At 43.3% G+C, this 23,555-nt stretch overlaps 1 protein-coding gene across 12 annotated transcripts in view; it reads right to left on the bottom strand.

Moving 5' to 3' along the window:
- MALRD1 (MAM and LDL receptor class A domain containing 1) overlaps positions 1–23,555 on the bottom strand; it is a 450,491-nt gene that overhangs the window by 289,195 nt on the left and 137,741 nt on the right. For all 12 annotated transcript variants that reach the window (XR_008310576.1, XM_053266536.1, XM_053266535.1 and 9 more), the window contains 3 exons: positions 20,073–20,494; positions 4,059–4,146; positions 1,886–2,062 (listed from right to left, as the gene is read on the bottom strand). Coding sequence is in view for 11 of the 12 variants with exons in the window: in XM_053266536.1 (XP_053122511.1) it covers positions 1,886–2,062; positions 4,059–4,146; positions 20,073–20,494 (687 nt within the window). In the remaining variant the exon portion in view is untranslated. The remainder of the gene's footprint in view (positions 1–1,885; positions 2,063–4,058; positions 4,147–20,072; positions 20,495–23,555) is intronic.

The following is a 23,555-nucleotide window of genomic DNA, read 5'->3' as shown; positions in this document are numbered from 1 at the left end:
TGGAAACTGATGTGAAAGCTTTTGACTTTAGCAAACAAATGATCCATTTATTCCATAAAATCTCACAGTGTACTCGCATATACTGGGATAGCCATATTAGTCTACTGCAAAAAACAAACCAAAACCCACACAACAAGAATCTTGAGGCAGTAGACTAACATGGCTACCTCTGAGGAAGTCCTTATGCTTCAGGATAGTTTTCTTTGTTATTTTATGGAAGTCAGGAATTTTATTTTATGGAATTAAGAAATTTATCATGGCATAAGATTTTTTGGACTACAGTCCACTTTTTTTAGACGCTTGAACTTCTATCTTTAGTAGCCAAGATACGTGTGTGTCTGTGTCTGTGTGTGAGAAAAAGAAAGAAAGAAAGAATAAGGCCACACGTTGTTTTTTTAATAACACAGTTGTTTTATCACCAATTCTTGCAATTGTAAATTGTCTCTATGCTTATCCTATATACACTTAAACTTTACATAGAGTTGACACAAACTATATATTCTGCATTTCATAGCTATTTGGTCTCACTGTTTACCTCTCACCATAAGGGTATGCATAAACTGATTTGGCGATTCAGTTTGAGCTGAAATAACAGGACTGACGGACCACGAGCTGGTTTGAGTTGAACTAAAAAAACAAAAAAACTAAAAGGGGCAGGTGAGAGGGCACCTGTAACTTGAGCATGTGGTGGTGCAGCTCCTCCTCCTGGACTGGGCCCAGAATTCCAGCACGGCCCGGTTCCGGCCTCCACACATGCACAGAGCCCTGGAACACTGGGCCCAGTCCAGGGAGGAGGAGCCACTCCACCACACCCTCCCATTACAGGTGTCCTCTCACCCACCACTACTAGGATTTTTTTAGGTAGGCAGGGTTCCCCCCTTGCTTGTAAAGGGGCATCCTCACTGGATTTGCCCTTTACAAACATGCCCCTGAACTGCCGAACCAGTTCGTTAGAAATGGATACAATTTAGCTCGAACTTGGACCAGCACCCCTTTTGCAGGGTCTGGTCGGTTCGACTCCAAACCGGTCGAATTGGGCCGATTCTATTTGAACCAGGTTCCAATAGAACTGGTTCTGCACACTCCTATCTTCCCTACTGCCCTATGTTCTTCTCAACACACACACCCCTAACCCTTACAGAGGATAACACTTTATGCATCTGTTGAAGTGTCCATGAAAACTTACATGAATAAGAATAAGAACATTCCTTATTCTTTAAGGTACCAAAAGACTCCTTGTTGTTTAGAAGTGTGTGTTCTTCCTAGGTTTTTAAAATTCCAGAATACTTAAAAAGCATGAAACAAAATAAATAAATTCAATTTATTAGCTATTATGGGACCATTAGATCTACCATATGCTGTGCAGAGTAAAGATTTTAGGTTGGAGCTGCTGGTTTGAGTTATTAAATTAGGTCTATGTAATTAAGAACAATTATGCAGTGCTCTTGTAGGTTTATTTTATGTATAGATACTTTAATGTCACATATTTATAAGTCCTCTGGGCTATGGTAAATGTTCTTTTCCTTTCACGTTTCCACAGTATTTTGTATGCCAATGAGTGCAGGAGGGCTTCAGCAATAACGGGTTGATTTCTTAATCTGGACAGCCATATTTACTTTCAAAATTGGTGGAAATATATGGCTTGGAAATAACAGTGTACACTGGGAGACATTACTTCTAAATTAATGGGATGGGAATTCACATTGTCAAGTCACAATAAAGAAAAAGGTACACAACAGTCCCCCCCCCCCCCGCAAGTAATCAAACTAAATAGAAGTATTTTGGGGAGGGGGGAATGTGAACATAGAATAGCAATCTTTCTGCATCACAGGAAGAATCAGGCTAACATAATGTAATTGGACACAGGAATAATTAATTTGCTCACCACAAGATGACTCATCAGATTTATCAGAGCAGTCAGGTCGGAAATCACACCTCTGGGTAATATTGATGCATTGGCCAGTAGCTCTGCAGATGAATTCCTTTTCTGTACAGTTGTTCATAGGAAGTGTCACAGGAATGGATGTTCCTGATGGGGTTGTTGAATCAGCTGGCAAACTTCCTTAAGAAGAAAATGGCTACAGTTAACTCCTGTTTCTCAATTTTCATCAGGTTCCTCTTTTCATAAACGTTAGCAATTGTTCTGTGCCTTCCTTCAAGTCCTTTATTATTTTACATCCAAACATTGTTTACAAATGTTAAGGCTCTGTGCCATTTTGATCTTGTGTAAATGTCTTATCCATTGCTTAGAGTTTCCATTCTAGTTATATGCTTCCCTGCTACTTGCACCGTTGGCAGCAAATGCCTTGGCAGTTGACACACCCTGTGCCAAACTATTTTAGCCCTTCTCAAATGGTAGGGGCTGCTATGCTTCACATTCAGTGAGTGAGCACGGGGGGGGGGGGGGGGGGGCAGGAAGAGGCTCTATTCTCAATCTACATATTTTCACTGAATCTCTGAAGAAGTCCTATGTTTACAGTTGAAGGTGCAGAAGATTCTGCCCATGTGATCAAGAACCCAAGAGTGCACCATTACATGTACAGAGTCTTCTGAACATTGTTCAAACATTACTTTGAAACACATCAAGGATTATAACATAGTGCATTTCCAGTTTGCAAAATAGAGTTCTATCTTTTTAACTCCTGGTGGAAATCCATCTTTGGATAAGCCAATGAAACAATCTCCCAAACAATCTACTCTCTACCAATGAAACAATCTCTCAAAGTTTATCCACTGCAGATGCACTAGCACTCACTGCTTTGACACACCAGGAATGTTTAATTTGCTAAGATTTAAGGACATGTTCAGAACTGCAGCATCACTGGCAGAAGAAGTGTCATAACAATTACCCAATCTATCCAATCTACCAAAAAAAAAAATGATTTGAGTCTCCCAAAGAATGAGTAAAACACAAGATAGACGGCTGTCTTGTAGCACTGGTTCTTCTTTTCTGGCTTAGGGCACACAGATCAAAAGTAAAATGGGAAGATAAAGGAGACATCAATCTACAGGCTAGAATTATTTAAGGCCTAGAAAGATAAAACTTGAGTAATTCTACAAGCCAGTCATTTTGCAGAAAATCAAGAGTCTGAGAAACTGGACGCATTCACATGTAACACGAAACTGGAGTTGAAGGGGCCAAGGTTGCCAAACCTGAACATCCAAATGCAGCACAGCCCCTTTGAACTCCGGTTCCACATGAGGAGCAACCCAAGGTTTGGCACTCCAGTTTGAACCCTCAGGTTGTAGTGAGTTTTGCTATCCAACCCAACCCAAGGTTTAATGCAGCCTGTGCTACATCCAAATTCTTAACTTCAGGCTTCGTTCCCTGAAACCAGAGTTGAAGAAGGAAGCTCCTCCCTCTCTCCAACTGTGATTGGATGTGCAGTCTAACCTTCATGCAAGAAGGAAGCCTGCCCAGCCAGTTCCCCCTCCTCTATGCAGTCTCCCTGACTGCAGAGAGACTTCTCTCCATTATATCTGAATTCAGACAGGAGAGCAGGGGTGGGTGCAGAGTGGAAACTGCAGGTCCACTGGATCCACGATTCTGTGCTACAAATACAGCCAGTATTTTGAGTTTTTAAGTTTTTCCTCCTCATACTAAGTACACTGAAACTTTTAAAGTCTGTGATAACCTCTGTATCAGAACTGGCCAGTGGTTTTAAACTGAGCTTCATGCCAGAATTATCATATGACTAAGAAGCAGAAGACAACACAGCACTTCATCTGTATCTGCTTACCCTACAACACTTCCAGCTGTTTCTGGGAACCTTCTACAAAGAGCCCATCATCACCCCCTCCTCTCCCTCCTTCCTGTGCTCTTGTTCAGTCCATTATTTCCAGGAATGCCACTCTTGCAGCCCTGTAGTTCTTGCTTCTACTAGCTAACTTGGCTTCCACAGAGCCATTATCTGGCCTGGAGAGATGAGGACACGAGCAGCATCTTCATTAACTCCTACTAACTTTCTTGGATTTCCTGGGGAACCTTGCATGAGAATCATATGATGATTCCAAGTCACCATCTGACCACACCAGATTATTCCCACATTTCTGCTTACCACTGTAAAGTACACAGTCCATAAAAGAGAGGTCATCAATTCCAATGTCTCCAGTGAAGCCATCCCCAACAGTACCCTCTACCAAGATCTAGGGAAGCAATTGTTACAAAATAATCTGTCACTATTGAGAAGACTTCCATTTCTAATTAAGTTCTTAATATTCACTTACCCAAAAAAGACAATGTGGTTTAGCCTATTTTTATGAAGGACAGAGACATTCTTGACGATAGACTGTGTTGTGTGGAATAACCTAATCATGATTAACTCTCTCTGGTGCTCATTTTAATCACAAGGAACACTTATGCATTAGTGTGGCTGGCTACACAGTCATGTGTAAGCCCATTAAAATTCACAGTAATACAGAGTTATGGCAAAATTCTGTAGTTAGTGACTCATCATTGTTAGTGCATTCAGAAGTAATCATCACATTATTAATCATGGCTAATGATTCCAGAGATCATATGGAAGAAGCATAATTTTACGGGAATACTACTATAATGCACCAAAATGAAGATGCTGTAGTGTACTCTGTACTAAAGAAATAACATTTTAGTGCTGTTCAAGCTTGTTTAGATATTCTCCGAGCCATGTGTGGGTTGTTTATCAGTGGAAGCTGGAGGATATTTAAATGAAGAAACAACATGACCAGGGACTGATTGAGGCTCTACAGTCATGATCCGTGTGTAGAGCCCAACTGGGCTCTCCCCACACACGAGCAGGCTGAGCAGGCACTCAGCCCTGAGTGGCCGGATTGACCACCCACACGATTACAGGCTCTGTCACGTCACGGAGCCGGTTGAGGTGGAAGGAATCAAGGGACACCTGCCCCCCTGGAAGTCCCAGGATGCCCCATGCAAGTGCGCAGGGCATTCTGTGGAGACCCCCAAGGCCAGGATGCTTGTTGTAGCCGCCTGGTCAGTCTACTTGCGATTTGCCACAGCTTCTCACGATCTTGAAAATGGGGTTAGCGGAGCACTCGTTCTGCTAACCTCATTTAAGGGGAGGGCAACTTTGGCAGGCTAGCCACCATTGAACCACGGGCTCTCTCGCAAGCCCAGTGGTTCTCATGATGAGGGAAAACCAGGCTGGGCTCCCTTATGATTACTGGCTCCGCCCATTGTAAGAATAGCCTCATTGTATGAATAACCTCATGGTTGAATTGGAACCATACTAAGAGTGTGCAGGAACAGTTCACAGGAGGTAAGTAAGTTTCCATGTCACAAAAAAGCATATACTGTAAGGGACACCTGATTGTAACCAATATTCTGTCATTGCTTTTAATCATATTCTGATTGCAGTTATGCAGACTCATTTTCACCTCAAACAGAAGCATATTTTCACATTGTATTTATTATTTATTTAACATATTTTATTATTATTTATTTAACATATTTTAATACCACCCAATACTTACGCCTCTACAACTATAGGCATAGTTATAATCACAGAAAGGATTTTTGACCTCTCCCTTCTAGTACAACCTCCTCCTCATGCTGCCCTTAAAGGCTGGGGAGACCTCTGGAGCAGCATCCCATGAGAAGTGAAGGGACTGTCACTGGCAGGGAATATCAACAAACACTCCCCTCACCCCACTCACACAGAGAAGCACTTAGTTTAGATCCCAGCAATGTCCTTTTGGGCTGAAGTGCTTCTTCAGCATTACCTAACAGCATTATGTAGTAGTCTTGGCCAGTGTTTGGTGCATGCAAGTCACGTTTAAGACCACAAAAGATGGCACATTTAATTTTGTAGTCTAATTCCGAGTAACCACAAGTGAAAATTTGTCAACAGGAGTTAAAAAGAAGGGATGGTGCCAATGGCTATGCAACCTGGGCAATTAATAAGGGAGCTGGAATAGGAACCAATAAGGAACGTCCAAACAGAGAGATACAAGCCCGTACACTCTATGAGACAAAACTGTCTGTCCCCTTCTTGCTTTGCATCCGAACAATGCGGGGAGGGGGATATAGAAGCTATCAGTACCAGATTTTTCCTTCCCTAAAACTATAGTAAATCTCATTCTGAATGAGATTAAATACCAGAAGCCTTCTTCTCCATCTCTTGTTCTCATAGCTGTGTTCTAACCTCTCCTGGCAGCCTCAAGCAAATGAGAGACCCAGATCCTCAGGCTCTCAAGCCCTCTGCTCACCCTGCAAACAGCCTGAGCAAACACACACTCACCCTTGTAAACCAGCCAGAGACAAAGGTTTGGGGTGGTATACAAAATTTGATAAATACATTTGATAAATAAAATAAAATCTGGGTTACAAAGGTGGGTTAGGCACTGTGGCAGCACTAGGATCCACCTTGATCCTAGTGCTGCACATGAACAGACTAACCCAGACTGGGCTGCCCTAGCCTGGGTTGGCTTGCTCATGAGAAGAGCCTTATTATATTTCTCTGTATGGATTCATTATAATTTGGCCTTTGCCATACTTAGTATTTTTAATTTTTCTATTCTTGAACTCAGCAAGTAAAAAAGGACCCATATCACAGTGTAGCAGCTTATAGCCTTTGTCTCAGAATAAGCTCACATGAGGGAAAGAAATGCTGACTCATCCCTGCAGGGCTTTCTGGCAAAGCTTACTCCTAAAACTCTTCTCTACTTCTGGTAGGTTCAAAAATGGCTGCCACCGCCACCGGCACCAGCACACCTCTCTGTTACAGAGCTTGACCCTCCCTGGGCTTGGGGTGGAAATCCCAAGGGAAACTCTCTTTCTTTTACTATTTGAAAAGTACAAAAAAAAAAAAAACACCCCAAAAAAACTTCCACGTGCAAGCCTACATGTGGGGAGAAAACCAAGTTTAAAATCCACTTGGATGAGGCTTGTAAAAGAAAAAAACAAAAAAGAAAAACAGTTTTATTCAAATGCCACAGACTGCTTCCATCTGAGGCTTTCCCAGCTTTTAGTTGCTGGTAAAAATACTCAGTAGGTACAAGAATACTTCAAAAAGCACCCCAGATGAAGTTGGGGCAGCACGCTTTAAAAATCATGGTTCCCCAGTTGCAAGGAACAGGTATATAGAAAAATACAAAGGCACAATTAAAACTTACAGAGTCTTTTGCAACTCCCAGGCTGGATAGGCATAGGTTAGTGTTTCTTAGCTTAATTATGTTGCAGATAAACAATAATAGACCAGTATCAGGGATATATAAAGCACATTAAAAAGTATCAGAAAGTCTAACATAAAATCTGACTAAACAAACTTTCCCTAGACTAAATTTCCCAAAGCCAAAATCCTGGTTTCCTTTGTCTTGAACTCACCAAATCCTGGATGAGAATTCAAGCTGCCAGCCCTCCTGGATTCCCAAGACCTGCAGAAGGGACCTTCGCCTGCAGCCAGTTCTCATGGCCACATGTCCTCCTCTCTGCACTCCCAGCCAGCTTCTTCTAACAAAGGAACTCTTCTCTTCCTCTCAACAGCTCTCTAGGTCCCACCCACCTGGTTGAGCTCTGGAGTTCACCAGCCTGTCAGTCAGGACAGGGATCACTTCCGGTAACTCTTTAGGGGAGGGCTGGCTGGTCACTACACACAGCATTATCTCAAGGCTTTTTAATCACAAGGACTTGATAGGAAGCTAGAACCTTTGAAGCATGCATGCTATTAGAAGAGAGAGGCATTGATTCTCCCAAATGTTACAAGCAATGTACTAAATCTTTAAAATATAATTGCTTATACTGAAATGAATTAAATAGTCCTGAATTTTAGTTCCTAGAAGATCTGCTTCAGGAATCAGAACCAATACATCTGAAGAAGGCAAAGAGGATCGAACATTTCTCACATTATTTCTGAGAAATATGATTGCATTCCAGGAAAGAAGTCCCAAAATGCACACAAATGTAATGTTGAAACGATAGGTACATCTGCATTGGATCTTTCTACATTCTCAGTTTAAGGCTTAGGAACCCCTCCCAATGTTAGTTCAGTGGTGTGGGCCGCCTGTGGGGACAACTACCTATCTGCCTTCTGCTCCACTCAGGTGTGTTAGAAGCTTCCGGTCACAACGAAGGATTTCACATCAAAGTAAGAAACAAAGCTCTCTATCATTCCTCTCTATTCCATGTGAATGCAAATTTCCAACATTATGGAGCAATTCAAGAAGACAAATTCAGGTAGGAGCAACTACCACACAGCTGATGGAAAGAGTTCTTTTAAGAAGAGCATCAGCCTTGAAAAGGGAGCCCATGCCTCTAGTAGCCAGCTTCTCATCAGACAGAACTACTCAGATCTGCTCTTCAACAGCAGAAAATGTTCTCCTCGGACAGACCTAAATAGGTCTGAAATAGCCCCATCCTTACATTCTCATATTGGTCATTGATGATGCTTTGGGGTAGAAAAGCTATTGGATCAGACACAGACCATTGTCTGAACCAACAGACTACCTATTCCTAAGCATCAGAATTGATCTTTTTATTTCCTGGCATTTCTTCTCTCTTGACCTGCCCTCCAGTTCCGTGTACTCCAGTTCCTTCCTTCAGCTTGCCCTGAATTGCTTATGTGGCTGCAATTCTGATTACTCCTGACCCAGTTCTAGTTCTTTTGCATTTGTCACCTTATTTGGATGCCTTTTCCAATTTCTGACTCTTGCTTTCCTTTGACTCTGCTTTGCCTACTTCTGTTGGGTCCCCTTTCATGGCACCCAAGAACCTCACTCATTTATGAACCTCAGTCACTCAACCACTACAAGGAATGTTATTTACCTGATGAAGCGTGGATGTCCATTTGAATAAAAATATACAGTTGGGTGGTGATGGATTGTCACAAGCAGTGATGCTTTCCAGTATGGACAATATCACCTATGTATGTATCCTGATTGTCAACATTCACTATGCAAAACAGGCAGTAGATCTATGCAGGTTTTGCTCATGGATGCTATGTTGTTTTCAGGAATGAATGAGTGCCCATAAAATGTTTTGTAAGCACATGTCCTATTTTAATGCTCTCATCAATCACAGAAAGTAGAAACATGAATTCCATAGTCTGGATAAACAGAAAGATGAATCTTAGTTTCAAAATTATATTGCCATACACCATCAGGTACAGGTGATAATCGAGACTATACACCCATATTTTTCAAGTCAAATGTGTGACAAAAAAAGAAAAGTAAAGAAGATACAATGCAACTTAAATTATAATGTAACAATTTTCAAAAATAAATGATCTTCACCAAACGTTTGATTAAGAATATATATTTCTCAATTCAATTCATGATCATTGGCATTTAAAGAAGGAGAGATGGGTATGGTGGTTAGTACCTTGGGATCATATATGAATGTATATTTAGACGTTATCTATTTCTTCATCCTTTGTCCTGCACTTAATTAGTTCTTGTGAAGAATCTGCACTTTCAGAAAATTAGTAATGAATACTAGCCAAGTGGGATGCGAGCAAGATTTTTTTTTTTTTTTTTTTAAGGTGAGTGTCTCTTTTTACACTCCAGGAGTTTTCCTTTGATAAGCCTACAAAACTCCAATTAGCTACAATTCAGTGTAAGAGAAGTAAATTTGCTCACAGGAACAAAAAATAAAGCAAGAGGGATTCATCCTAAGAGACTTTCAACAGGAAAGGGGGGAAAAAGACAGTATTACAACAACAACATATTTCACTAGTGAAAACTAAAACTAGGTATTGGATTTATTTATTTGTTTGTTTATATGCACTGCCACATTTTCCCTTAATAACTTTATATGTCTACTACTTTGGAGTATCCTTTATTTAATATTGTAAATATAAATTATAGCTTCATCCTAAAACTTGCCTTTTTAGTACTTAGAGATTTTGCATATATGGCATATTACAGCTGTTAAGCTGGTACAGTATGAAGGCAACTATGTCATAAACTAATGGCATATGCTAATGGAACAGAAGTCTTGCAACATTGTCCCAAGCGTATAGTGCAATGTACCATTTATTACAAACTACGGGCAAAACTACAGGCAAAATTGGTGGATGGTCCTACCTTGAAACAAAGGGCTGGATAGATGTTAGTTGGCCCCTTCTAGCTCTGAATGAGTGGGGCCTTCCAGTTCAAAGCTTCAAGACTGAAGTGTGAGACATTCTGAGATGCAACAAATACATATAGTGTAGGGAGAGGGAAGGAGGGAGAGTGGGAAGTTCTTCCAACTGGGCTGGCCTTTGAGTGTGTGCTTGCTCCTCTCTTCTCTCTTAAGATCTGTGCATACCAAAAGATGTGAGTCTTTGGCAGGAAAGGGCTCCCAGCCTGACATTCAAAGTCTTTCATGTACCATCTTCCCAGCTGTTGCTTTGCAGCTGAGGCTGCAGCAATGGCTCAGAAAATACTACAAATCCCAGAAACACCTTAAAATCCATGGGGAAAGGTTCAATAGTGTCTTTTTTAAAGTCAAGCTGTGGAATGCAACTGCTTGCTCCCTTGGACCCAGAGGGAGGTTCCCCCTCCCCCTGATGGACTTCTAAATCACCTCTTGCCCAATTTTGGTGCTCTTTGGCTGGTTTCCGGCCTTTACCCAGCGCCCCGGCAGCCATGTTGGGGCCATGTGCGCAGGCATCCAGCCCTCAACATAGCCACCAGGCCACCGGTTGAAGGCTGAAAACCAGCCAAAGAGCGCCCAAACCGGGCGGGCAAGGGGGTGATTTAGAATGCCGGTGGTGGGAGGGGGAACCTCCGTGGACACCCCCCCCGCTGCCTCTAGGAACTCCCCCAAGGGGAGTAACACATTAAAATTTTTTTTAAAAAATTAAGGATCGCGAACCACCTGTACCGAACCAAAGGGTGGGAGGTACCAGACTGAACTTGGGCAGCCGGTTCCGTGAACATCCCTACTGGAAGATTATCCAAATTCTGTTTCAAAATAAAAATGCAAACCCCTTTAAAACTCGTCTGCCAGCTGAAAATCTGCACAACTTATATGCTGTTATATATAACAACCTCCAGGGAATTCATTTACCATGAAGCTAATTTCACATCTCATTTATTACATGAATGAGGATAAATAGTTCCTGATTTTGTCAGCTCTAAGAACTTGGAAATCCAGCTTGAATGAAACTTGTACAGGTGACATGTAGTTGGTCAAAGTCTGCTTTACATAAGAAATAATTCTCTGTAAAATGAAGGCTGAAAGTAACACATGCTATCCTAAGAAAAACTATGGATAGCTTCCAATCAAAATGGATTATGCTTTCCACCCTCTATAGAAATTTCAGCAAGAAAAATTTGAGACCATGGAAAGTAGGGATTTGTGAACAGGTTCGACCCTGAACCTGTTTGAGGTTGAACCAGTTTGGTTCAACTGTTTGGGGTCGAACCGAACCTTCCCCAGTTCGGTCTTGACCTTGGACCAACCCCAACCCCACCGATGGTTCGTGAGTTTTTTTAATTAAAAAAATATTTATTTACCTCAGCCCCTTCGGGGGGCTTTCTAAAGGCTGCATGGGGGGGTGTCCGCAAAGCTTCCCTCCCCCGCCAGCCTCGATAATCACCACCACAGCCCTTTTGACCACACTTTCAGGCCCATTCGAGCCTCCATATACTGGCGTGGCAGCCATTTTGCCTGCCGCCATGCATGAGCAAAGGGCTCCTGCGAGGCCTGGAATGGCCCAGGGCCTTGCAGCAGCCATTTGCACATGTGAGGCAGCCATTTTGGCTGGACCATTCGCATAGCCATCAGGACCTCCTTCGCATAGCCTTCAGCACCTCCATCCACACCCTTGGAGAAAGCAGAAACCCCGGGTTGTTTTTCCCCCAAAGCTGCTGGAAATAGAGGAATTTCCCCCCTGGACATAACTAAGGCTAAGCCAGTAATAGCAGCCTCCCTTCAGAGAAAAACAAAGCCCTGTCTGCCCTGGTCCCTGATAGCCCACAGGGAAGTCGGGTTAAATCCGGCAAATATGTGGACTGGCACACTCCAACCAGGAGTAGATTCAGGGGGAAAGCCCTGTCTGTAAAGCCTCCAGGTAGGTCTGGGAAAAACTCCTGCCTGAAACCTTGGGAAGCCACTGACAATCAGTGCAGGTAATACTGAGTTACATAGACCAATGGTATGACTTAGTATAAGGTAACTTCCTATTTTACGAGTTCTGCTCCAATCTCCTCTGAAGTTTCTGTTGTTCCTTGGAATATGCATAATTACAAATTATGCTGCAGATGATTTTACTGGAAACTTATTTGGGGGAAGTATTTGGAACATAAAAAGATTTAAGAGATGATGTATTGCCAATCATAGTTATTAACTTACAAGCCACAGGCAAATTGCAAATTTGTTGTCGATGTAATGGTTTTGGGAAATGCTTTTAATTGCTTTACATTTTGGCAAAAGTATAAGCAGTACAGCTATACAAAATGCACTGAAATGCATCTATCTATCAGATGAGGTTTGTTTTCCTGTGCTGAGAGAGGATTAGAGAAGGTTTTCTTTTTTCAAAAACCCAAAGCAAGAAACATGCTTGTGATTAATATTTCACAGATTGCTCTATACACAAACATGTATAAACTGATGCATCCAGTACATCCCAATAATTTAAAATGCAGGAGCTGCTGCAGAAGTAACAAATCTGTTAACAAGTTACAAGGGAGTAACAAGTATCTGCTTGATTCCATAGGAACTTCCACATTCACTGAGATCATATGAACCATCTCATTCACTGCTGAGATGATCTGGTGAGGTCTTCTCCCACCACTGAAGGTTAAGCAGATGGCCACCAGGTCTTCTTAGTAGTTGCTGCACCCCAGCTTTTGGGAACAGATATGTTTGCCATGCACCTACTCTTATGAGTTTTAGGCACCAAGAAAAAACAGCTTTATTTGCTCATGTTTTTCAGGAACAGTGCCTGATATCTTGATGCAAGAATGCTTCAAGGGACAGCAGGGACATGCTGGGAACTCTTGCACAATTCCTCTACCACCACTGAGTGCATGCAGTTGGCCCCAAACCCTTAAAGTCTGGAGTGCTGTCCAGGTTCTAGAAGGGCTCTGCAAGAAACATGTAGCTGACCATTATTCCCAATGGGGAATAATTATAACTATAATGATGACACACAATCATTAGGAGCATCAATGGGGTTTGGGGATGCATGGAACCAGAGCACACATCTTGATCTTGGATCAACAATGCTTTGAACTGTATGTAAGTCATGGAGAATTCCTCAAGGGTTTTTTCTCTCTCTCCCGCAAACACACCAACATGCACAGATTTCACGAGAGGACCATCAGGAGAAATATTAAGTAAAATATCTTTGTATGACACCCCCTTTACCTCTACAGTTTAATGAATTCGCTATCATATTATTAGTCACATATTACATTTCCTGCTAAAATGATTTGAAAAAAATTTTTTTGATTGGTAATAAATTGCTAAGTGGTCACGGAACATATAGCCTTTCTAATAAATGCAGGGCCCATCATTCCCTTAAATAACAGAGAAGCTACATGATGAAAAATGAGATAAGATGTAAGAAAATATGATAAAATGTAAAACAATTAATTCTAATCCAGTGTTCCAAAATTAAGAAAATTGACTTTAGAGTCAATGTCATTTTTCATCAGGTTGTTGCTGATGCCAAAAATAAAGCCAATTTTTCATTTTATCACAGTAGGAAGTGAATCAGAGTCTTTGTGCTGGAACTAATTAGAAACCTATTTATTCTTCCTCCCCACTTTGAATAATGACAAAGTTTGGGATCTATGTATCTTATCAATAAAATGTTTAAATTGTTCTATCACTTTTTATAGCTTAACTAATATAAATGAAACAAGATAAAACCAATTAGTTATAAGTGATGAATTTAGTTTGGATGTCAAGTTGGATTAATGATTTTTAAAACTGAAATATTTGTGATTATATCCTCTGAAGTGTCAAATCATTTATTTATGAAATGTCTAAAAAAACTAGGGGCTGTACAGTCATGGGTGTCTGGAGTACAGATGTGCAAACTGGCTCAAAACTGGCCGGTTCGTGCTCGAGCCAGCTCGGCTCAAAGGTTCGCCCTCAGACAGAACTGGGGTGGGGGGTGGGGTTCAGTCTGGCAGCGAGTCAAGTCAAGCCCCCACTCACAAGCCAGCTTGAGGGCCATACTTGTAAAGGCGAATCTGGCAAGGATTCCTCTTTGAAAGTAAAAGGCTGCAGTGGGGGGTGAGAAAGAAATTCCATCTTTTCCTTGGAAAAAAGTGCTGCTGTGCGGTGGGATGGGGTGGGGGCAGCAGCCACCACAGGGAGGGCAGTGGCGGCACCTTCCACCTTCCCTCCTGCCTCCCAAATGTCAGCGCAGGCCAGTAAGGATGTGCACGGAACTGGCAGCTGCCGGTTTGACCGAGGGGTTACCTTTAAGGAGCAAGGAGGGTGCCCTTACCACCACCACCCCATGTTTCCCCTGCTGGAGCGGTGCTTAAAAATGGTCCCGCAGGGCAGCAGCATACCTCCTTGCCATCCTGGTGTGCGTCGAACCAGAAATGTCCAGTGCATGTGCATGCATGCGACACTGGGCACTTCTTGTCCGACATGCACTGGGCCAGCAAGGAGGTACACTGCCACCCTGTGGGACCATTTTTAATCACAGTGCTGGCAGAAGAAACAAGGCAGGGGATAGGATCAACACCCCCCCGCTCCTTAAAGGTACCCCCCCCCACCACTGAACCAGCAAAAAAGCCAGTCCTTCAAACCGGTTCAGAGGTCCATAACAGGGCCTCCTAACCAGTTTGTGCACATCCTTACAGGCCGGTCTGCAGCCCATATTGGGCCTCTCTGTATGCACACATGGGCTAGTCAGTTCCATGCACATTCTTAGTCTACAGGAGGGGGGCAAGGTGGCCAGTTGCCCAATCCTTCTCTCTCTCTCTCTCTCTCTCTCTCTCTCTCTCTCTCTCTCTCTCTCTCTCTCACACACACACACACACACACACACATGGATTGAGCCAATATTGGCATGCTAGAGCCTGATTTCTTTTTACATGCTTTTTATGTGTATATTTCCCCACCCCACTGGAAAAAGTCCTGCAGACGCCCATGAATACAATAGATAAAAACCAGAACAAACCCTGCCCAGAAGCTTGCAACCAGAAATTAAGGTTTGTCTACAAAGAGATGTAAGCTAATACATACAAATTTGGTATCTTTAAATTTCATGTAATATATAAGCCACGTGAAACCTAGCCATAATCAAATAGCAGTCTGTCAAGACATTCTTTTGACATACAACACTGTTTCCTACTGGGGCTGGCATTAACTCCAAGTCTCTACCAACTCAAACTTTGGTAACTGGATCTTATCAGGTCTATGGATTGTGACATGACTGAGAAAAAAGTTTGCATCTGTAGGCTGTCATAGGAATCCAAAATTAGAAAAAACATTAATAAATATATGTTTATTTAAATAGGTTGCTCCTTTAGGTACTGAAGAATTCCTTACTCGCAAATGCTAGGCAAATTGTAGCTGCAGTTTTTCACAGACTTGCATACTAAATTTTTATTCTCAGCAAATTTAGTCTAGAATCTCTAGATAATGAGATTACAAAAAGCAGCAGGGGTACCCAACTTATTCATTGTATCTATGTATGAAGAGAACTTTGCAAGAGTCATTAGCAGAGGCCTGCAGCGGTTATTATGGACTAATAAAAGATCAGAGGCATTTTTAGTGATTCCTTACGATTTGGCAGCACCACATGGGGGCAATTAACTCTGCTTACAACTACAAACAATGGATAAACTTTGGCATAGATCTGAAGTAAATGTTAGATAGTCATAATATATCTCCTAAATGCCTCAAAGCTAATGTTTAGGGTATCTGATTACAGGTGTCCTTTATTGCTATGGATACTATAAAGGACATGAGGAGGACCCTTTTATACACCTTTTTCTCATGATATGATGAAAAGTACTAGCCATTTTTTGTTAACATGTGACAGTTTGAAACAAAAATAAAGCTAGAACTGTCTGCCAAAATGTATGAAGAAATACCATACTTCCTCCCAAGTGAAAATTGCATCAGGAATAGATTTTCTGCAGAAGACAAAATAAAAAAGATATTTTCAGGGAGGGCCATTGATGAAATTTTGTCTGGTCCTTCCTCCAAGGAGCTCAGGGCGATGCTCATAGTCCTCTCTTCCTCCTCACATTTTAGAGAACTCTGAGCTTTGGGTTAAGAGATCAGCAGATGACAACATGCAGGTAGTGAAGGTTTAGAGTAGTGAAGGATCTTGTGCAAGTTTGTGAACCAACCTGGATGATGCAAACACTCTTCAGAGTCCCAGCCCGAAATCTAATCTTATGAATTTGTATCAAGAACAATCCAGAGCAACAGAGTGAGGATGCAACAGGAGCTATGTCCTCATAGCTGGAGACTTCCCCACTGCTGCTGTGCTTGCACATGTGGCAGGGAGCAATTTTGGGTGACCTTCCCTGCCTTCAGAAGTGCCCTATGCTCACCAAAACTATAAGTCACATACACTGTTCCCTCTAACAGGCATTCCCAGATGTTGTTGACTACAACTCCCAGCATCGCCAGCTGCAATGGCCTTTGACTGGAGATTCTGGGAGTTGTAGTCAACGACATCTGGGAATCCCTGTTAGGCGGAACACTGGTCACATAGCTATAAGGGCTATAAGTCACATAGCCTCAAGGACAAGTTTTTGGAAGGTACAGGCACTAATTAAAACAGCCCTGATGGATCCGGCCCAGGTCTATCTAGTCCAGCATCCTGTTTCACACAGTGGCCCCCCAGATGCCTCTGAGAAGCCCACAGGCAGGGGGTGAGGGCATGCCCTCTCTCCTGCTGTTCCTCCCTGGCAACTGATATTCAGAGGCATCTTGTCTCTGAGGCTGGAGGTGGCCTATAGCCTTCACACTAGTAGCCATTGATAGACTTGTCCTCCATGGATTTATATATGCTCCTTTTAAAGTCATCCAAGCTAGTGGCCATCACCACATTCCATGGCAGAAAATCTGATAGATTAATTATGCACTGCAGGGGGAAAAAGTACTTCCTTTTGTCAGTCCTAAATTTCCCAGCCTTCAGTCTCCTGGGAACTTCCGAAGGCAGGGAAGATTGCTCAAAGTCACTCCCCCTCCTATCCCACATGTATGGGCACAGTGGCAGTGGGGAAGCCTCTGGCTGAGTGGATGCCACTCCCATTGCATCCCCACTCTGCTGCTCTGGATATCAGCTAATCTGTGTAAACAAACAGCTTCTCTCAAGATATGAGATAAGTAGGAAAATTGCAAAGTTGAAAATAAAAGAGATAGGTACCTTATCTTTATAAAGTATGCACATGCACACATACATGCACACGCACAGTTTCAAAAGCTTGTACTTTAACATTATCAAAATTAAGGTAATTGCCATGAGGGTAAGTATATTCTACTAAGATGTCAAAAGATATGATCATGTGAATGTTCTAGGACTAACTGCAACCGTACACTTTTTGAAATACACCTGTAAAATAAATTAGCGACTTTTTACTTTACTCTTTCTGCCATATCCCTTTCTACCTCACAGTGCATGAAGTTCACATCCATCATTTTGTAGACTCTGTCTCTCCTGGCCTACTGACAAAAAAATAAGCGTGTCGCAAGCATGGGATTCAGTTGAAACAAAAAGGTTAGAAAGAGATAAGATTCATTGCCAATACATAGCACTATGCTGTGGGGGAGGCAAGCATATTGATCTTGTTTACATTTGGACTGCTGCCGAATCAACCACGGACCTCGTGATCAATGTGTTGACTTCCCTGGCACAAAGCAAATCATTCCTGAACTCCTCAGCAAAAAATTACTGTTCTTAGGAAATCTTCCATATTCTACTTTATTTATAGGGTCATCAACTGGCCAGGAAACTACCAGCCTGGCTAGTTTGTGTGTGTGGAGAGGGAGAGTTTCTGCCCTCCATACCCCCTGCGGGCAATGCAATAGAGATAAAACCCAGTGTTCCATCCACTGTTTTAAATTTTAAACACTCTTTTCCCCATATGTGTGCAGTAGGTACATATGAGGACTGGAACAGGGAAGACTGGATCATCCATTCCTTTAAAAAAAATTTAACATCCAGTCATGGAAAAGCAAGTTAGATCAGGATTTTGGGTAGGAGGGACAGATAACCTGGAGAGCACTATTTGTCACATTATATAAAACTAGTGGTTTTGTAGCCCGTTGGATAACGGGCGCTAGGGGAGCTCTGCGCTCCAGACCACCGCCGCCATTACCCCTCCCGCCCGCGGCTCTGGCCGGGTCCGCCACTCACCGCTGCCCGCGGCTCCGGCCAGGCCCGCCACCCACCGCCGCCCGCGGCTCCGGCCTGGTCCACCGCTGCCCGGGCCCACCGCCGCATTCTTCTCCGCCGCCTCGTCCGGCGGCCATCCTGGGCTGCCAGAAGCGGCCGCCCCGAAGAAGCCGGGTAAGCGGCAGCACGGCCAGGCCTCGGCCATGGCTCTGCCGCCTCCCTGGCCGCGCCATCTCCTCTGGCCGAGGCGGCGGCTTTGCCACCGCCTCGGCCAGTGTCCCCCGCCGCCGCTTACCCGGCTTCTTCGGGGTGGCCGCTTCTGGCCACCCAAGATGGCCGCCGGGTGCTGGCGGTCCTGGCTCCCCGGCCTCTTCTGGCCATGCGCTTCACGCATGCCCAGAAGAGGCCAGGGAGGCACGGACACACGCTTGGTGTCCGTCCACGGACGGACACCAAGCGTTTTATAGATAAGGATGTATGTGTACAAATAAGATTTTCCTTATGGGGCAAATAGGAACTTTTGAATGGCAAAATTGTGTGAGGGAAAGGATTAACCTCACTCTTTCCCAGCACCATGGTCCCAGTCCAAATCAGTTCTGTGTGGCTTCTTTTTCCAAAAAAATTAAAAAGAGACATAAGGGTCAGCCATGGATTTCTTTAGTATAATGTGTGTGAAAGTAACTGCTTTCCATTAACACGTAATGCCACTCTTAGGGATATGTAAGACATCTTTTCATTTTGTTATTCCACTTGCTTTCATTATTGTACTTTATGTACTTATCCATTTGTTTAGTTCACATTTGTTTGAGTTAGCATTTCATTCATTTTTGTCATTTTGGTTTTGATTTCTAGCTTTTTTTCTTTCTTTTGACAATTTTGTTTGCCATGCCAGCAATAGAGCTCATTTTGTCAGTGACTGCCATTTCCCCCCAGAATGCTCTAGATATTGCCCCCTTCCAGGATATTATGGGGTGAATAGCGATGCAATGTCCAGGCCATTCTGTGGGGGGAAAGGGTAGCTACGATGGAACATAGGAAGCTGCCTTATACCGAGTCAGACCATTAGTCCATCTAGCTCAGTATTTTCTACACAGACTGGCAGCGGCTTCTCCAAGGTTGCAGGCAGGAATCTCTCTCATCCGTTTCTTGGAGATGCCAGGGAGGGAACTTGAAACCTTCTGCATGCAAGCAGGCAGCCGCTCTCTCCAGAACAGCTCCATCTCCTGAGGGGAATACCGTACAGTGCTCACACATGTAGTCTCCCATTCAAAGGGGACAATTTATGCTTGCTACCACCAGACTAGCTTGCCTGGCCACTGAAATAAGTTTGGTTGATGCTGTGGAAAGGTTAGCCCTCTGAGAAAATAATGGGGAATAAATGGGGCTATGCAATAAAAAAACATTTGTTATTTATTCAGAGTTTGTGGCATTCATTTCAGAACAAATGAGAAGTGACCAAAACAGGCCCCATTGGGTTCATTTTTTATTTGTTCCAAAATGAATACCTATCTCTAGTCATTGTATTTGATCTGGCTCGCAGAAATGGGAGGTTTGTGGCATGCTGAGTGTATAAGCAACTTCAAGCAGTATTTCAGAGCCATATTCCTTATCCAATATGACGACAATAGAATTCGATGCAGAACATCAACAAAAGATGTATCTGAATAATGTTTAGTTGTGAAAGGAAACTGTTTCAAAGGAAATGTGATCAAACAGTCTAACTTCCATTTGCTTAATTTTTTTTTTTAAAGGAAGACAAAATCTCTTATGGTCTCCCAGTGCTTCATTTCATTCTAACAAGCAGATCAGAGATTGAAAGGACCGTACCTGAAATGGCTCTGAACTCCTAATGTAGAGGATTTTCCTTATCCATCTGTCACCTTGATTACCAAATGTGTGCCACAGCAGATGTCCCCTTGTATTGCTCACAGTTCTCTGGGAAACTGCCAGCCTGTAAATGTGCTTTCCAAACATATGATAATGGAAACGAAAAATGCAGCTTTTGTTGCCTTGTGCAGAGGTAGAATTAAAAATTGGGCTTAGCAAAGCAGCTCTGTCTTGAAACATCTGTGGTTCTGAAGAATCTATGTAAAGGTAGTGCCCTTTGGCTGTGCCCAAAGTGTGATCCTTCAACGGTCCTGCATTAAGTTTGGAAGTTGGGCCTTGTTTTCTCGTCCAGTTGAAGTTATCATCTACGTCTTGCTCCCAGTTGCAGAGTCCTAATTCAAAGTTGCACTGCAGTTCAGGCGCTGAAACCAGGAAATTTTTAAAGAGCAACTATATTACTGAATGACACAATAATTTTTCTTAAACTTGATGAGTATTTAAAAGTCATTTCTTTCCATGGAGGTTTCATGCAGCAGCAGTTTAGTCATTGCAATTTAACTCACACTATGAGTCCATTGTCACGATCGGAGAGAAGGGGCTCGAGTCAGGGGTGCACCTAGCCAAAAGTGGTGCCCAGACCATCCCACCACGAGGGCCCCCCGCCATAAGGCCCCCTGCATTTGGGAGGGCTCCTGCCTCTGCCTCACCCTGCAAAATGTTACATTCCTTTAGCTGCCAGTGTGCACCAGGGGGTGGGGTGGGGATGGGTGTGCTCAGAATGCATCCCCCTGCCCTGTGGTGGCGGCGGTGGCTGGAGCGTTCTCTGGGTGGGCCTGTCTGGCCGAGCAGTCCTTGCAAACTGTGAGGCACACTGGGGCTCACCCACCTGCCCACGCATTGGCAGCTAAAGGAAGGTAACCTCTTACAGGGCGGGGCAGTGGGGCAGCGGCAGGAGGCCCCCTGTAGGCTCCCCATCCTTTGGAGGCCCCCTGTTCATTGGAGGGCCCCCCGGACCTTGGAGGCCACAGGGCGGGTGCCCAAGGTCCAGGGGTTAGAGTGCCTCTGGCTTGAGGGCAAGCAGGGAGGAAGCCTTGAAAAGCTTACCTCCCCGCAGACAATCCTTACTCTCGGTCTGGGGACGGAGATTGCGTGCTCAGACGTGCAGCTGCCTCCTTGGGCAGCACGGAGGGTTGGGAATCGGGTCATGTCACCCCGGCCCCTATAACTCTCATAATGCACTGTGTGAGTGCACGGTGCTTTATGAGGATCCCCCCCCCCGCCAACACCAGCTTGGAGACAAGTAGCCAGGGCTGGCAGGCGATCGGAAAGACTTGCTCCCTTAACCTCGTTTTGAAGGCGGGATCTGGAGGTGGGTTTGCCACCACTGGGAGCCATGCAGCCCCCAGCAGTTCTCACACGCAGGCAAAACCGGGCTGAGCTTCCTTAGCCTTATTCATTATTGCCGCGCATGAGAATAGCCTCTATACCTCCTGGTTTTCTCAGGAACAAAATCTAAGCCCTATAGACCACATCTGAATCCTCCTGTTGTTCCTCACTGAAGGAACAACAGCCTCTCTGATTCCTCTAGCTATAAGCCACAACTGGAACTTCCTTCTAGAATATCTCCAAGGAACCATCTCTCTCTCCTCCTTTCCTCTCTTCAAAAAGCTCTGTTGTGAAGCTGTTCGTTTAATACCCTCAGTCTTTGCTTCCAACTCAAATAAAGCCCAATGATTCATTGCTTATTATTCTTGCCTCTCCCTTGCCTTTGTTATCTCCTCCAGTGCTGACATTTATATGAATACAAATATGATGAATATTTATCACTTCCAACAGAAGTTCCCAACGCAGTTTACATAGATATAAATAAATAAACTGGCTCCCTGTCCCCAAAGGGGTCACAATCTAAAAACAAACACACACCAAAACATAAGACAGCCACCAGCAACAGACACTGGAGGGATGCTGTGCTGGGGACAAATAGGGCCAGTTGCTCTCCCCCTGCTCAGTAAAGAGAATCCCCACTTTAAAAAGATGCCTCTTTGCTCACTTAGCACTGGACTAACCTATATTGTAACTATATATTGTAGGCAAAAAATCTATTTTTATGCTGTTCTGAAATGTAACATGTATGAGGATGTTATAAATACTCTGCTAACTGAGCACAAAGACACCCTTTAAAGTGATGATTCTCTTATATTTAGCAGGGGGAGAGCAACTACTCTATCTAAAACCAGCACAGCATCCCTCCATTGGCTGTTGCTGGTATCTGCCTTAAGTTTCTTTTTAGATTGTGATTGTGAGCCCCCTTTCAGGACAGAGGACCATCTTATTGATGTATTATTTATTTTTCTATGTAAACTGCTTTGTGAACTTTAGTTGTGGCGCAGTATATAAATATTCTTCTTCTTTGCCATCATCGTAGTAGTAGTTTAAATAGGGCCAGAATTCTGGTCTGAAGGCACATAATACAGCTACCTTGGAAGGAGTTAAGCAAGGCTGAGTCTGTTCAGTAGTCTGGTCACCTTCACCCAAGTCTGAAAGTGACTTCATATGAATCCTCTTGGGAGCTTTGTTGAAACCCCCATAACATTTAAAACATAACATTAAAACATAACATTTAAAACATAACATAACATCGAAATCCCCATAACATTACCCCTGCTAACTTGGCAAAGAGGCACCTTTCAACATGGTGATTCTCTTTATTTAGTAGGGGGAGAGTAACTGGCCCTATCCCCCCCCCCTCCAGCACAGTTCCTCTAGTGGCCGTTGCTAGTGTCTGTCTTATGTTTCTTTTTAGACTGTGAGCCCTTTGGGGACAGGGATCCATCTTATTTATTTGTTGTTTCTCTGTGTAAACTGCCCTGAGCCATTTTTGGAAGGGCGGTATAGAAACCGAATGAATGAAGGAATAAAATGTATGCTTTTGTGAGTTCTATTGTAGGGAGGCAGGATATAAATGCAATAAATAAAAATACTGAATTAAGCCATTTGTACAGAAGCATTAATTAAAGGAACCTCATTTGAGGTCTTCCCCTCACAAAATTGGAAAGGCTACTATGCATCACTGACAGGGTTAATTTATGTTTAAGAACGGTTCACAGACAGGTTAGAAACAATTCGTATCCCTCTGCAATACTATATTCTGTATCTAACCTAAGAAATATTCAAAGCTCAATGAATGATGGCAGCCTTACAGTATTTAGTCTGGCAAGATTACTTTCTATGGAGCATGCTAAATTGCTATGATTCTTATACAGAAAACTGTTGTTTGCATTTATTCTCAGCTCTGTGCTAGTCATGCACACCATTCAGCAAATCTAGACTTTGTCAGGTACATGAAAACAGTTTCCACAGACCTCAATTTGTTTAGAGTGCAGTCCTTCCTTTTTCTAAGTACCCTCTGGGTTAGACCACCTAAGGAGGTGAACATAACTGAGAAGCTCATAGTCTGAGAAGCACAAATTCAGGCTGCACTGG

This window comes from Hemicordylus capensis, chromosome 6, assembly GCF_027244095.1.
Source record: "Hemicordylus capensis ecotype Gifberg chromosome 6, rHemCap1.1.pri, whole genome shotgun sequence".
Taxonomy (NCBI): domain Eukaryota; kingdom Metazoa; phylum Chordata; class Lepidosauria; order Squamata; family Cordylidae; genus Hemicordylus; species Hemicordylus capensis.
Note: the sequence above shows the minus strand (reverse complement) of the source record. Positions and strands in the feature narration are given on the sequence as shown.